Source organism: Antechinus flavipes, chromosome 1 (genome assembly GCF_016432865.1).
Source record: "Antechinus flavipes isolate AdamAnt ecotype Samford, QLD, Australia chromosome 1, AdamAnt_v2, whole genome shotgun sequence".
Taxonomy (NCBI): Eukaryota; Metazoa; Chordata; class Mammalia; order Dasyuromorphia; family Dasyuridae; genus Antechinus; species Antechinus flavipes.
In genome coordinates this window covers 665,722,753-665,739,111 of record NC_067398.1, presented here as the reverse complement: position 1 = coordinate 665,739,111, position 16,359 = coordinate 665,722,753, and the positions used below count along the sequence as shown (strand labels likewise).

The 16,359-nt window shown below is 48.9% G+C and overlaps 1 protein-coding gene across 10 annotated transcripts in view; it reads left to right on the top strand.

The window, feature by feature from the left end:
- Positions 1-16,314, top strand: part of WIZ (WIZ zinc finger) — a 42,402-nt gene extending 26,088 nt beyond the window's left edge. For 5 of the 10 annotated variants that reach the window (XM_051972021.1, XM_051972023.1, XM_051972022.1 and 2 more), the window contains exons 5-12: positions 4,330-4,497; positions 4,892-5,422; positions 7,001-7,399; positions 8,327-8,869; positions 9,463-9,978; positions 10,703-11,125; positions 11,611-11,803; positions 13,017-16,314. In XM_051972021.1, the coding sequence (XP_051827981.1) occupies positions 4,330-4,497; positions 4,892-5,422; positions 7,001-7,399; positions 8,327-8,869; positions 9,463-9,978; positions 10,703-11,125; positions 11,611-11,803; positions 13,017-13,173 (2,930 nt within the window). In that variant the 3' untranslated portion in view covers positions 13,174-16,314. Of the gene's footprint in view, positions 1-1,999; positions 2,307-4,329; positions 4,498-4,891; positions 5,423-7,000; positions 7,400-8,326; positions 8,870-9,462; positions 9,979-10,702; positions 11,126-11,610; positions 11,804-13,016 lie in introns of those variants that run through there. The other 5 variants (XM_051972024.1, XM_051972018.1, XM_051972025.1 and 2 more) reach the window with 5 other exon arrangements.
- Positions 16,315-16,359: the final 45 nt, after the last annotated feature.

Here is a 16,359-nt window from a genome sequence, read left to right as displayed (position 1 = left end):
CAGAAAATTCCTTCCTGTGCTTTAAGTGCCCCTGAGCATTTTCTAGTATAGGTTCTCCCCCACCCCCACCTTTTTTTTTTTTGCTGAGGCAATTGGAGTTAAGTGACTTGCCAAGGTCACACTAGGCAGTGTTAAGTGTCTGAGGTCACATTTGAACTCAGGTCCTCCTGACTTAAGGGCTAGTGCTCTGTCCACTGCGCCTCCTAGCTGCCCCCTCTCCTTTTTCCTTTTTTGACAGGACAGAATTTCCAGAACCTGTGTTCTGATCTTGGGTCTCCCATGAACCACAATCTCAGTTTGTCCTCCCATAGCCACAGTTGCCAACTTTACTGGAATTTGGTCAGGAGCAGAGTGGATTATCAGTCTCTGATAATCCCTTTTTTCCCCCATCAGGGAAAGGACCAGTATCTCATTCTGTGGGGACCTGTGCTCTTTCTTTTGAGATTAATCATCATGTTGGGTTTTTTTTTTGGCGGTACTGGTGGATAGGATTGGTTGTTTTTTCTCAGAGGCCTGAGCCCCAATTCTTTCCACCACCAATACCATCTCGGAATGCTCTGCCAGGTTGGGTACAAACATATGAACATATGGAGTGCGCTCTCTAATTTTGACCATTTCAAGTTTCTTCTGAAATAATTCAAATTCTGCTTTGCTCATAGAGCACACCACCTTCTCTGAGATGAAGGTACATCAGGCTGGGTGGTCCTGTGCCAGTATATCCCATGTCCTACAATCAGTTCTAAAGTTCTTGAGAGCCCTTGAAAGTGTCTTTGGGTCGCTTTTTCTGAACACTGTGTAAGCGCTTGCCTTGTGGTGTTTCTCCATAAAATAATCGTTTTGGCAAGTGTACCTGTGTAGTGACACAAAACAAAACAAAACAAAACCAACAAACTCTCCAACAATTCCGAGAGGAAGAAAGCTATCACTGGTGAAGGTCCTGGGCAGAGGCTGGATGTGTCTGCTGTGGAGGATTCTCCTAAAATGAATTTTTGATGGGCCTGGGTTGGACTTGGGATTCTATATTGGATGGGCCCTTTTCTTGGGAATTCTCCAGGGGCCTCAGCCAGCGGGGTCAGAATCATGAATGTTGTCTAGAGAGGGGATGAGTTTGCCATCTTCTGGGATCTTCAAGCAGTGGCCAACTTTTTGGCTCTGTGCCTGGGGGATTCCTTTCGTAGAGGGGGTTGGATTGTACAGAATCACTTTCAGATTCTGTGCCTGAGGTCAGACTGTTGGAGAACTTCAGCCGTAAGGCTCCAGAACTGGAGCCCCAGGAACTTTATCAGTTTTTTTTTTTTTTTAAATAACCATGTTACGGCAGAATTGTTTTCCTGTGTAATCCAAAGTACTTTGTATTTTATTCTGAGAAAGGACCCACGGATTTTAAATTGCCAAAGGGGTCCGTGCCCCAGACTGACCAAGTGGGATCCTAAGGCACTTGGGGGGCAGTTAGTGCCCTAGTCCCGGGAGACCGGGCCCAGGGCGCTGCCCACCCGGGGCCTTGAGGTTGGAACAAAGAGGGCTCCGCCCCGTGTTTTATAGTTCACAAGCATTATATCAAAAGCACTGGATTTGGCTTCTGGGAGGTCAGCCTGGGTTCAAATCCTGATTGCTCCAAACTCCTGCCTTTGTGATTTGTCTGTCACTTTTCTGCGGGCCTCGCTTTCCCCATCTATAGGAGAATGACTCCTTTCCTCCAAAGGGCTGGGCTGGAAGGACCCGCGTCTTCGAGTCTGGGGGCAAGGCGGGGTAAAGTAAGGTGGAAGGAAGAGAAGAGAACGGCCCTCTGGTGTTCGCTTGCTCTTGGCTGGCGGCTAGCTCGGTGTTCGCTCTCTCGGGCCTGAGTTGCTCAGCCGCCTCCTCCCGTCCCAGCTACGGGTGTCCGGGCGTCGGGGCGGGGCCGGGCGGGGCGGGGCGGGGCGGAGCGGAGGAGAGAGGAGGGAGGAGGCCGGCGCTCACTCGGCGCTCGGCTGCTCCCGCCTGGGGCGGCCGCCCCGCGTGCGCCGGACCCAAGATGGCCGCCTCCACCGCCCAGTGCCGAGTGACAAAAGCGGACGGGAGGGCGGCGGCGGCGGCGGGACCGCGCGGGGGGGCCCGGGAGCGCGCGCCCGCGGGGGGGCCGCCCCCGTCCCTGTCCCCGTCCCCGTCCCCTTCCCCGCCGCCAACGCCGCCGCCGACGCTGCTCCCGCCACCGCCGCCGACGCTGCTGCCGCCGCCGCCGAGAGACGGGCCCGAGCCGGGGCTGGGAGCTGGAGCTGGAGCAGGATCGGGCCCGGGCCCGGGCTCGGGCCCGGGGACCGCGCCGGGTGAGGAGGCCACGCTGTGCTGCGCCTCGTGGGGATCCGGGCCCTGGCCCGAGCCGGAGCAGGCGCCACGGGCCTCCCTTCCGGGAAGGCCTGGGAGGCCGCGAGGCCCGGCTCGAAGAGAGGGGAGCGGGCCCGGTTGGGGGAGGGAGAGAAGATCCTGGGAAGCACCCGGCTCTGTTATGCCCGGCCAGGGCCTACGGAGGAGGCCGGGATAGCAGTTTGGGGGTTTCTCACCCGGTTTAGCCGCCTTGTCTTATTGGGGGAAACTGAAGTCCACAGTTCAGTTCCTAATTCCCTCTCCCCTCCAAAAAGAGACAGTCCCCCTAGTCTTGTCATTTCTGCCTCCATCATACCAGCAGCGTGATCAGGCCGAACCTTTTCTCCTCCCTTCGCCTCCTAATCTGTAGTATGGGAGAATTGTCCCTAATCGCTTCTGAGTCCCTTTTCTGCCCCATAGTTCGTCATTGCGGACCTGGGGAACCCCACTGTGCTTTGGAGGTCTCGGTTTTCTTTACTGTAAAATTCAAGGGTCAGACTGCCCCGGGATGGGGTGGCTAACGTCCGTGTGGGACGGGCCATCCCGTCTCTGCCTGCCCCCAGTGGTGATGAAAAGGTGCCCTGAGCGGAGGAGGGAGGGCGAGCTGTATGCGTTAGAGTCCTGGCCGGGACACAGAATCCCTGGCTCCTGATCGGGCCTCTGCCCTTTTACTTTTGTGGTCTTTGGCAAGCCCCTTTTGTCTAATGGAAGTATCAGCTCCTCCTTAAAAAAGGTCTGAATCTCGAGCTTTTCATTGTACAATCACAGCTAAGACCCAATTCTTTCTCCTAGAACGTATAGCATGTGCACCAGCTTTCCCCTCTCATCCTGGATATTCCTTTTCTCTATCTCTCCTATTCCATCTTCCAGGTCCATCTTTGTGGCCTGACTTGTCAACTGATGGGATTGTTTGCTCAAACTTTTCACAACAGATCCAACTGATATTGGAGAGGTCCCTTCTTTACTCAGTACTGCCTTCCTACCTCCTGGTCCCAGGTCACCTGAGGAGCCCCATTGTTATGTTATGCTATTAGAAAAGCCTCATAAGAGGGCCTTCCTGGGTGAAATGGAATTAGGGTACAGACTCAGTGGGGAAAACCTAGTCAGAGGATGGAGGATTGTAAAATTTTAGAATAGAGCTGAGATTGACCTTAGAGCTCACTTAGTCTAATCCTGTGACTTTGGATAAGTCATTCTATGGCTATAGGCCTCAGCCTAAATCATCTGTAAAAGGAGGGTGGTTAGCAAGATAACCTTCTGTGATCCCTTCCATCTCTAAAGACAAAATCCTATAGTCATCAAGTCTCAAAACAGTTAGGTGCCCTTGGTCACCTAAGTAATAACTAGTAGAGAGGAGACTTTCTATCTAGCTTCTCTAAATTCAGTGCTTTTTTTATCCTGATATTCATTTGGTCAAGTTATCCTGGAATTAGCTTGAGAGGAATGAACTTATAACTTGTTTTGGATATAAGACAGTATTATGCAGTGTATAGCCATTCTTGCTTGACGTTAACTTTGTGTAAATCTCCTACAGCTTGAAGAGAGCATGGGAAATGTAGAGTTCCTTCTTTTTCTTTGGGTAAAAGCTTGATTGATAAGGATACTCAACTGTTTAGCTTCTTTTAGTTTAGAACTTTTCATTGTATTTTAGCCAGCTGTTCACCAAATCCCAAGATCTTTCCTTTGTTGACTCCAGGGTATTTGGGGCAGACTAAGATTCTCTGGAGATTGGATGAAGAGATCTAAGTCTTTGAGGCTAGGACTATGAGGTTTGATGGGTAGCCATCTGATTCCTGCTTTGTCAGTCACTATGTGGATGCAGCCAGTATCGTATGTAGGCACCATGCGAAAAACATAGGTATTTTGTGACGGGTAGCATTTGGTTATTGATTGTTTTCTGTATTATGCTGGTATGATTCTTGTTCCTTTATTCAGCCTGAATATATGTCTTATCTTTTTCTCTCCTAATGTTCTCTCCCTGGACAGTTCTGGCCTCTGAGGAAGAAGAGATGGTGGCTGTGGAGCTGGCCTCACCCCCACTCCCAAAGAAGAGCCTTCCCCCAGGGCAGCTAGATCAGACCACCAGCAGGTTGGGTAACAAGATGTCTCCAGAGATCCCCCATGGGAGCAAACAAGAACCCCCAGATCTCAAAGGTGAGTTTCTTTGTCATCCGAGGCAGCTGAGGAGGGTAATGACTGGAGATTCTCTACTTCCTCCATCCCCAACTTATGCACTTTGTTAGAGAGTGCTGTAGAGGTCATTAAAGTCATTTGCTTTGGTAAATTCCCACTGAGGATCAGTCATCCAGGGATTTCTTTGTGAGGCCACCAGTCCTCTGCTTGGGAATTCTCTTTGTCAATCAGAACCCATCTGAGAATTTGCTTCTATAGCACTCTGGTCATCTACTCTGCTATTCTCATATTAAGATGGCCTCATGGAAAGATACCTGGGGCCAGGCCTCAAAGGTGCCACCTTAGGTATTTCTCTTCCCAGCATGACCTCATGTGCCTGCCTGTTCTATGTCTCTGTGTCTCTCTTGATTTCCAGCTCAGAATCTGACAACATGTGAGGTGTGTGGTGCTTGTTTTGAGACCCGAAAAGGCCTTTCCAGCCATGCGCGCTCCCACCTGCGTCAGCTAGGGGTGGCTGAGTCTGAAAGTAGCGGAGCCCCCATCGACCTGCTGTACGAGCTGATGAAACAGAAAGGAAAACCTGACAGCAGCCCCCTGCCCCTACCCCTGGCCAAGAAATCGGGCTCCCCAAAAGAGGCAACTGCCTCTCCCCGCCCAGGCCTGTTGACCCTCAGCAAGGCAGTTGACAGATCCCCTGATACCCCCATCAACAAGGCCATCAAGTCACCCCCTGGCTTCTCATCCAAGGGCCTTTCCCACCCACCAGGCTCCCCTCTCCTCAAGAAGGTGCCGCCTGCTTTGTCGGGGTCCCCCCCACCCAAGAACCCTGAGGACAAGAGCCCCAAGCTGCCCCTGAGCCCCCTGTCAGGCTCCCCGAAGGCGCAGTGGCCCCAGCCAGAGGATGAGGGGCCCCTGAACCTCAGTGAGTTGGGATTTTTTAAGCTGGGTAAGGTCAAGAAAATTTGGGAGGTGGGACCGTGGGGAAAAGGGATTGGTGGTGGGGAGGGGGATTATATGTGGCTGCTAGGAGGCCTGATTTAATAATTCCCCTAGAAGGAATTTCAGCTTGGGCCCTTGCAGCTCAGGTCAGCTTGGGCATCTGTCTGTGACTGAAAGCTAAGATGTAACAGTTTATCCATAGGTCCCACTTGTTCTCATCCCCCACTACTTTTCTTTGCTGCTGGCCCCCTGGACTGCAGCTGTTGAGTGGGGCTATCTCTCTCATGTTCCTCATCTTCCCCTGGGCCTAAGACCTGGGAGGCAGATGTTCAGGCATCCAGGTTCCCCTCCTCCTGGACTCTGCCTATTGATCCTTCCCTGTCCTGCAGTCTGATGCATCAGCTTGGTCTATTTTCCCTTGGTGACCAAGAAACTCCAGGTCTATGTGAGGCTAGCCAGGGTTCCTCTTATTCGGCCAGTGCCCCAGTCACCAGGGTGTTGCTGGAGGCCTTAGGGGACCCATGGACTTTTGCACAGAGCACCAGAATCAGGGCACCTCTTCTTTCTCGGGCCTCTGCTGGCCTTCCCCTATCTCTATAGATACTCACTGAGGCTGTGGGCTCCATAAAAAACCTCTGCTTTTGAGAGTTGGTTGCAACCTCCTGGATTGGTTGAGCTCTCAAAGAAGAGCCACTGGTTCTGAGTCCCTGTGAGGTCCCAAGGCACAGCTCTTGCCGAGTTCCCCCCTCCTCTCCCCGCTAGATACCTGGGTAGGGCTTTATTTCTACTTGGGTGTATAGTTAGGAAACACAGGTACTCCACCTAAGCAGCATCCTTTGTGAGGGGAGGACAGCAGAGTCAGCTGCACACTTGCCATTTGCTTGCCCCATTGAAGAGCCGACACTAGTCCTGAAAGGGCAGTTGAATACCTACAGCTTTGTCTCCTTTATCTGGGGTTGTCACCCATCTAATTCTGCCTCCTTAATTCCTCTGGTACAGTTGCTTTTCAACCATTCCATTCCCATGGGTGCATGGGGTTCCCTCTGTCAGCTGTTGTGCTTGGCTATGTGCCACTCGCCAGGTCTGGGCTCTTGGCTTTGACCCAGGTAGTATACCCTGCCCTGCATGGCATCCCATGATTGGAGCCCAGGGTTCAAGTTTGTATGGATATGGTGAGGGACTCAGGAGTGTCAAACTGTTCCAACTTCCTTTCAGATGAGCTACTGCCCCTCACTCTGAAATCATGGAGCTTTTGTCTTCTGACTCTTGATGTACAAAGTTGGATCCCCCGGGGGGATTGTCTCTGGGCTTCCCAAGGGAAAGTTAGGTTAAAAATGAATCTTTGGTTAAAATCTTTAGTCCTGAGTATCTCCTGCAGTCGAGGAACGAACCAGATTCTGTGACTTTTTTGCCAGGAACTCTGGCATAAGTGGCTGAAACAGACTCAGTCTCCTGGACCTTCCATTGCTATGGCTCCCCAGGGCCTGGCTGGGGTGGGAACAATACTTTCCCCTTCCCTGGGGGACCAGCAGCATGGCCCCAGGGGAGCGGGCATGGTGACCCCCCGTATGTTTTGTCTCCGCAGCTTTAGATAGTGATTCGGGCAGAGAGCTTGATTGCCAGTTGTGCGGGGCCTGGTTTGAGACCAGAAAGGGCCTGTCCAGTCACGCCAGAGCCCACCTGCGCCACCTGGGGGTGAGCGACCCGGATGCCAAGGGATCCCCCATAGACGTGCTTCACGAGCTCATCAAGAGCGACGGCTTCCAGACCCGCCTCCCAGCAGAGCGGGAGGTGCTGGCAGAGCCTGGGCGGTCTGGCTTTTCGGCCCTCCGGCCCTCGGCCACGGCTCTCTCACTGCTCTCCCCCCCGCCCGCCAAGAAGCCCAAACCGAGGGCGTCGGGTGAGGCCAGCCTTCGGGGGAAGCAGGATCTCTCTGCCAGCATATTCTGGGCCTCAGACGTGGAGCTGTCTCCTCTCAATCTCTGTAGGTTCTCTCTTCCACTGTCTCTTCTCCCCTCCAGCCCCTGCCTCCCCCTTGGGGGTCCAGGGAAACTTTTATCACTTCCCATTTGAGGGAAGGGAACAGGAAGGTCCTTCATGTGACTGGGCTTTTCTTTGTCCAGGGGCCTGGGTTGAAACTGACTAGGAGGCTTTCCATGGCCCTACTTGCCTGCCTCCTCTGGGAGGGGACACCATGTTTATGGGGGCTCTCCTGGGAGGGGAACCCTTGGTTGGGCTTCCATTGAGGGAGCCATTCCCCTTTCTTGGGGTTTCCCCTGCTCAGGTTCTCATCTTTGCCATCTGTGGCCACTCTTTGCCTTCGGAAGTCCCCAGGGCCCTGTGATCATATGGAGGGCGGTGTGGGCAGTTGTATCCTCTACTTCAGAGATCTCTTCTAATGACGGCACTAGCTGCTCATTCAGGAGTCACCGTGGTTTAGGGAATTTGGTCACCACGGAGGAATCGCAATCTCCAAAACAAGAGTAACTTGAAGGCTGTTGACAAAGTCCTATGAGACAGAGGCCAGAGCTCTATCGGCCCTCCTCCTTTACTCCAGTGATCCTCCTCCAGCCCCACTGAAAAATGGGCACATGAGTGGAGATCACAGGAAATGTCTTGCAGGGGCAGCTTGCTTCAAGTGCCTTCCTATGGGGAGCATCTCTCATCCCCATCTCCTCCTGAGTCCCTATTCTCTCTGTCCCTCCCTGCTTTCTGCCACCCTGCTTAGATAGCTTTCTCTGACCCTTTCCTGTTAATAGTCCTGAATCAGCTCATTGATATCCTCTTATCCTTGGTTGTCCAGGAGCATTTGGTGATATAGAAGGGATAAGGGGAGGAGTGGTGAGGATTTTGGTAATCAACTCCAGCTACTCTTCCCAGTAACCTTTCTTCCTTTCTCCTCCTTCTGCAGCATCAGGCCCAGAGCCAGTCAGGGACATCCGTTGTGAGTTTTGTGGTGAGTTCTTTGAGAATCGAAAAGGCCTGTCAAGCCACGCACGCTCCCATCTGCGGCAGATGGGAGTAACAGAGTGGTATGTCAATGGCTCGCCCATTGACACCCTGAGAGAAATCCTGAAGCGCCGGACCCAGCCTCGGGCTGGAGGACCTCCCAACCCAACCTTGCCAGGCCCAAAGGGACTGGCCAAGGCAATGGGTGGGGGCCCTGGTGGCTCCCTGGAGGCCCGAAGTGCTTCGGAGCTGCATGTACCACCCCCTGCCAAGAAGCTGCAGCCATCTAGCAGCCCCCTGGGTCACTCACCAACCACCTCTCCACCTCCAACTGCTCGGAAGATGTTCCCTGGTCTGCCACCTCCCTCCCTCCAGAAGAAATTAAAGCCTGACCAAATGCGGATGGAGATCAAACGGGAGATGTTGGCTGGAAGTCTGCACAGTGAAGGACACCCCTCTGATGGACCGTGGTCATCACGTGAAGACATGGCACCCCTGAATCTATGTAAGTTATCCCCCAAGTGATGGGGAGGGAGGAATAAAACAAGGTAGTCGAGTCCAAGACAGATAGAGACACATAGAAATCTGGGATTCTGTTAGGAATATAATTGGAAAGGTCCCACCTTAATGATTAGGAGAGCCAAGGCAATGAAGAGGATCCTTTTCCTATGAAGGTAGAGCTGCTAAGTTAATGCTTTCTAAATCTGGCTTCTACTGACCCAGGGCCCTGTGGGGGTTAATAACTAATTGTGATTACAGTAAGTGTTTGAAGTTCTTCTACAGGGCACTGGATGTGCTTTGTTCAAACTTGCCTTGACTAGAGTCTGTGGAAACTCTTTTGGGGTGTATGAATCTGTAAAGGGCAGGAAACCTGGTCTGCTTTGGGTCCAAGGCTCAGGAACAGTTAAGTCAGACACTGAAGAAGTTTGTTTTGAGAAGTGCACTAGATCAGAACAAGTCCTAGGAACCCTTCCTAGAACAACCACTACCCTATCAGGAGGTCAAGACCTAGATAAGGGAGCCAGGGAAGCACAGTGTGCTAGGCATCCTATGCTCTGGAACCTTTCCACTTCCATCCTTCTCTTCCTTTCTCTGCAGCTTCCCGGGCTGAACCAGTCCGGGACATCCGCTGTGAATTCTGTGGTGAATTCTTTGAGAACCGAAAGGGCCTGTCAAGCCATGCACGCTCTCACCTGCGGCAGATGGGGGTGACTGAGTGGTCAGTTAATGGTTCACCCATTGACACTCTTCGAGAGATCCTGAAGAAAAAGGCCAAACCATGTCTCATTAAGAAGGAACCTGCCACAGGCGAACTGCCCTCACCCTTGGGTGAGGATGGGCCCAAATCCCCTGGGAAGGTGCTTCAGGCCTTGTCTTTGACCCCATTGCCTGGTCGTCCTGGCAAACCTGGGCCTGGCTCTGCCAACATACCCCGGGAGATGACTCTCTCGCCTCTTGCTGCCAAGCCGTCTGCTGGTTTCCTCACCCCCTTGACGGCAAAGCGGCCGCTGTCTGATGACCGACTTCTCGCTGGGGAAATGAAACCTAAGACCTATATACAGACAGAGCTGCCCTTCAAGACTAAGACCATTCATGACAAAAGCTCACACACTTGTAAGTCTGGAATTGGTGGGATTGAATAATAAGTGGGAATTTGCACAATCTGGCTATTGATCAGCCATCCGACTTTTGGTTCTTTGTTACCTAGAGGTGAGGGTGGGTGGATTTTCTTCACAAATGATGAGACCCTCATAGATGATAAGACTCTTGGGGTTTGGGAAGTAAGGGCTGGACATCCAAACCACTCTTTCATCTCTCCACCTGTCTTTCTGGCCTTCTTTCTGATCAGATCTATCCCTGATCCTTCTAAAGTAGAAATATCTCTTTAAAGCTTCAGAGAGACCTGGTTATCCCCTGGGTGACATATATAGTCTTATTGGAAGATATCTCAGCAGAGATACTTTCTAGAATCAAAGCTACAAAAATGACTTAAATATATAGTACAAGGTGGATGTGGAGTTTTCCCTAAGTATGGAAGCATTGGGGACACACTTCGTTTTCTCTAAGTATTTGCTGTTCTCTTACAGTCTATATTAGCTTCCTTCTAACAACTCATATTTCATAATACTCTTAAGAATTGCAAAGCACTTTTTGTACTTTATTTTATTACACTTCTGTGAGGGAAGTACTATAAGTATAGCTATCTTAATTTCGTAGAGGATGAAACCAACTCAAAGAAATTAGTTAAGAGCTAGCAAGTATAAGAGGCAGAATTCAAATCCAAATAGCTCTGGACTCTAGACCTCACCTTCATCATCTTTTCCTTTTCTGCCCACAGCCAGTGAAGCCTGTTGTGAGCTATGTGGTCTCTATTTTGAGAATCGTAAGGCACTGGCGAGCCACGCTCGGGCTCACCTTCGGCAATTTGGGGTGACAGAATGGTGTGTGAATGGCTCCCCAATTGAGACCTTGAGTGAGTGGATCAAGCACAGACCCCAGAAGGTGGGGGCCTACCGCAGCTATATTCAAGGTGGCCGGCCCTTCACCAAGAAGTTCCGTAATTCAGGCCACGGACGAGATGGGGACAAACGAGTGCCCCTCACCTTGGCTCCCAATAGCCTCACTCTGATGAATAAGCATCTGGGGAGTGAATTTGGGCCTGGGGAAGCTAGCCGGACTGGAGATGGTGGTGAACGACACCTGGCATCCTCACCTCTGGCATTGGTGAAGGCAGAGGAACACCAGCGTCAGAATATCAATAGTGAGTGTTGTGCTTTGATTAGTAGGGTGACTGGGAGGAGAGGGAGGCTTCTTTGCTTTGGGTCCCTTCTTAGTAGTGTGAATGGGGAAGTGGTATTTCATCAGGTCCCCCTCTCCTTTCAGTGTTCACCTGTAGTCTTGGAATTGATGGGGTTGAGATTTGAAAAGTTAGAGGAAGTATAGGAATCTGGCTAGCCTATAAGCATGGACATGACAGAATTTATTTGAGTTAGGCTCCCATCTCTTTGTCTTTATTTGAAAATTTTGATTTGTTTTCTTATATTAACATGGACCTTTCCTATGAGGAGCTAGTACCAGCTCAGCTCCTATTACTTTTCCTCATCTTGTAGGCGTCTAGGTTGGGAGTTTGTGTGTATGTATGTGTGCATGCATCGGTGTGTACCAGGAGTGGGGAGGTATTGAAACAATGGCAATCACAGGCTTGTTTTGCTTGTCTGATATTGATTCCATCCCTCTCCTGGGTAGAATTTGAGCGCAGACAAGCCCGACCTCTGGATACAACCCCTTCTCGGGGTGAGGAGGCCAGTGACTTTCAGCAGAAACTGGAAGAAGTGCGACAGCCACCTCCCAGAGTAAGGCCTGTCCCCTCACTGGTCCCCCGCCCTCCCCAGACGTCATTGGTGAAATTTGTGGGCAACATCTACACTCTAAAATGCAGGTATGTTCCTTGAGGGACATTGGATTTGGGATTGGATGACTGGTGGTGAAAATTCTTGTCATCTAGCTCTCAACTGTCAGAGTATGGTTCTATGGAGTTATAGATGGATAGGTATCCACCTCTCCAGGACCTGAAGTAGTCAAGTGTACTCTGCCTCTTTCTTGCCTTTGTTTTTATAAACCTCTAGGCAAGGAGTTATAGTGCCATCCAACTCTGGCTTCTTGTAGTTGTATGCTATAGACATCAGTGAGGAGCCAGCAGGAATCCTTATGTGTAGGATTATTAGTGCCTGGCATGGCCCACTTGTCAAGGGCTCTGTGATAAATTAGGAGAGTAAGTTTTGTAAATATGCATGCCTGGGAACCTTCCAGACCAAAAATAGGTTCAGAGATGCCTCATCCAATAATTAATCATTCCGTTTCCTGCCTAGAAACCATTAGCTATCTTCCCTAGGACTCATTCCTTAAGCTTAAACTGAGTCCTCAGTTCCAATTGGTTCTCCATAAGGATTTTGCCTTTGTGATTTTTTAAATTAGCTCTTAGTTTGGGAAAGTTCATATTTGAATGAATTTGAGCAGTTTCTTTTCACGTTCTCTAAATCCAGTGTTTAATTTGTTTGCACCTAAGGTCCATAAGCATTTTTTAATTATTATTATTTTGAAACCCTTTTTATTTTCAATTCCAAATTTTCTCCCTCTACTTCCTCCCCCATTCATAAGACAAGAAATACTACCCATTGTGCATAAGAAGTCATGCACAACATTCCCATGTTAGCCATGTTGCAGGGGGGAAAAGCAAGAAAAAATTATGTGGAAAAAACTATGCTTTACTCTGGACTCAGGAATTCTTTGGTTTTGTTATTTAGATGTAATAGCATTCATGAGTCCTTTGGAATTATTTGCACCAATTTATATGTTTTTTAAAAATGTTTTATAATTGTTTTGACATAATTTCCTTTTTAAATTTTATGCACTTAAAAGCATGATAAAAGAAAGGGGTCTATTGGTTCCATTAGACTGGCAAAATAACAAATAAATCTATCCCATGTTTTATGACTGTGTTGGTACAGTAGCTTAGTCTCATGCTAATAAAAGGGCCCTGGATGAAGTGTGAGGCAGGCGAAGGTGGATATGTGTGGAGGCCCAAGGCTTCCCTACCTTTTGAGTGTCAGGGTCTGGGGCCCCTTCCTGAATGCTCCGGCTCTCCTCCACAGGTTCTGCGAAGTGGAATTCCAGGGTCCCCTCTCCATCCAGGAGGAGTGGGTTCGGCATCTCCAGAGGCACATCCTGGAAATGAACTTCTCCAAAGCGGAGCCCCGGCCTGTGGAGCCTGAGGCCCCAGAGGCACAGACAGTGGCAGAGGCCCAGTAATGGGAGACAGTGTGAAGCATTCCAGAGCCACCTCTCTTCTTTTCTCTCTCTGTTGGTTTCACCCTTTCTCTCTTCACCAACCTCCTCTGTTCCGTTTCCAAAGGAGCAAGTCACAACCTCAACACTCAGGCCCAGGCCCAGGCTCTGGTGCCCTAAGCGTGAACACTACAGATGATGAGTTTTCCTAGCCTTCCTTTCTTCCCTTCTTTCCTCTCTTCCTTGGGCTTGGAAACTACCCCAACTAGGTTGTAATATTTCAAAGAGGACATTTCTCCCCACAGGTTTTAAGGCAAAACTCATACTTGTGAGCATTCGGGAGTCTTGCTTAATGCCAGGAGGGAGAGAGGTGGCTTGCTTCTTCCTGTCTGTGGCCAAGCAGATTAGAAATCTGCAGAGAGCCATGGAGAATAGTTCCTTTGTTGGGACCCTGAGGGCTGGAGCCAGAGATAGGCAGTCAGTCTCCACTCAGTTAATTGTGTGTAGAATCCCAAAGCCCCTGTCTGTTTGCTGCCTCAGGCACCAGGTGGTTAATAATAACCATATGGTTCCTCTTTTGCCCCAGGTTGGCTGCATGATAGTTCTCACTACTTCTGACCTCTCCCCAAATCCCCAAACACAACCCACTTTCCACACACTCCCAGGGCATCTTGTTTCATGGGGAGATCTGCCCTTCCCTATCCTCCTCTCTTCTGCCTTCCTTTTTTCTCTGTCTGCCCTATTAGATGCTCAATCAAATGAGTGCATCATTCCCACGGTGCTTGCTTCAGGGCTCTCTGATGCCTGGTATGGGGGGGTCAGTGTTGGGTTTAGGCCTTCACTGAATACCCAGGCTGGGGAGCACTGAAAGCCTCCAATGCCACGGAAATCACTGGTGGTTCCCCAAACAGCCTGAGGCCCTGAGAGGGGTTTTCCCTGAGAAGAATTAAGCTCAGAGCTGACAGCTTTCTCCTGCCAAGTCAAGTCCCCAAAGATCAACAGGGGGTACTTTAGAAGCCCCCTTCCTGTTCTCTCCCCTTCCCCTGGGATGGGACTATTTTCCCCCCATCTCATCCCCCTCTTTCACTATTGCTTTTTATGTATAGCTTCCTAGAACTTCCACTTTTTTAAACTAGTTTTGTGTAGAGAATAAGGAGCATTGATTTTTATTTTGGAGTCCTGGGCCAAGTAAAGCCGGGAGGCAATTGACCTTTTAACTTTTTTCAGTGGCCACATTCTGGTTATTAATGTACCTAGAAGTATGTAAATTAGATTAAATTTCTCTTCTCGAAACACATCTGGGTAGCTGGAGATGTGTGTGTGTGTGTGTGTGTGCGCGTGTGCATGTGTGTGTGTGTGTGTAGGTGTGTGTGTTTTTCTATAGGGGTTGAAAAAGAGAAATATCCCAAGGTCCTTTTTAAGCTAGTGAGCCCTCACTTGGTCTGAGGGTGGACAATGAAGACTTCATTGTTTGGGAATTGGAGCAGATGATCTTTTCCATGGGTAGGTTAGAGTTGGACCTAGGCCCTTATGAGTCTTTGGACTCAAGTGCTAGGGGGCCATTGAAGGTGTGCCCAAGTTGCTGTAGTTTTCTGAATAATGAAGGGCAAAGCCCAAAGGGTTTTTGTGTAGTGGAAATGCCAATACTTTGTCAGAAGGGATCAGACCAATGGGCAGAACTATGTGGTCACTTCACTTGGAAGAAGGAAACACCTCCTCTTCCCTAGGGCCTTTATTGGTGTCTGAAGCCTAGTCCTGAAAATGAAGTTAGTGGTTTTGACACTATAAAAGAAAACATTTCCTAACAATTAGAGCTATGCAGCAATGGATGGAAATGGAAATAATTGGGCCGCCATTCCCAGAGAGATCAGTTTGCATCCCTGCCTAGTGGAAAGAACACTGGATTTGGAACCCCAGCCCTCCTGTCTCTTAATCAATATGATCTTGGGCAATTTACAATTCTACTTTAGACCTCAGTTTCTAATCTTTATTAGCACTGTACTTGGCACTTAGTAAGCCCTAAATAAAAGCTTTTCATTCATACGTAAAATGAGTAGGACTGGATAGTCTCCCAGGCCCTTTCCTGCTCTAGATTCTATTGTCTTCCATCTGGTGTCAGGTGTCTTGGAGGGGGAGGGGCTGGCTTCTAAGCTTCCTTCCTCTCTGAGCCTAGATAAGACTCCCTAGTTTTCTCTTCCCCAAGTAGAATTGGGAGTTGTTTTTTTTTTTTTTTTTTTAATATCTTCTTGTTAGTTCTCTTCCCCATGTACTATTGACTGTCTCACCCCAGAATACAAGAAATACCAGGCAAGGTGAGATTATTTGAGTGGACTTGAAGTCTGGTATGGGTGCCAAGGGGTAGTCTGTTGTAGTCTGTCATCTATTACATCTATCACCTTCAAAATAACTTCCTTTGGTATCCCACTGAGGATCTAATTATACTTCCTGCTTTTACAATTTTTCAGGATAATTCTCTCCTCTTGGGTTTCTTAAAACCAATTTTCTTCATTAAGTATGCTATGACTTATGGTATTCATAGATTTGATGAAAAAAGCCAATCTTTACCTTAGGGGGAAAAAAGAATAATTTTTTCACAACAAATATATTGCATTTACTGGGTACTCTCAGAAATTCAGGCAATTATGTGTGATACTCCAAACCCCTTATAATTCCCACATATGGCTCTCAGGATGTAACTTCTTGGGTGCCATATTCTTGAACACTGATGATAGATTAATCCTTTCTTATTTGTGAGACATTTATTCTGTAGGACCTAGGGAATAGTGTAATTTAAATTCTGGCAAGTAGAGGAAAGCTTTTTGATTTTTTTTTTTAGGACTAAACTGCAATGTGTTAAGGAAATAGATCTGTTGTCCTAATAGGCACATTACTACAAAGTCAAAATAAATCGCCTTTCTGAAGGACTTAATAATTTTCTTGATGAATTACCATCATCTACCTTGAACATTTGGAATCTTAAATAAACTGTCTTAAATGTATAACCGTTATTTGTTCTAATTAGGAAGATTTGCTATTAAAATAGACGACTAGCATTTATTAATCACGTTATGTGCCCAAGCATGAGAAAGTCTTTTTAGAAAAACAGCCCCAGCTTTCCAGGAGTTCACATTTTAGTTGTGGAAGAAAATAAATAGTGCTTTTTAAGATTTGCTTTACAATTATCTCTTTATTCTCACAATAATCCTGAGA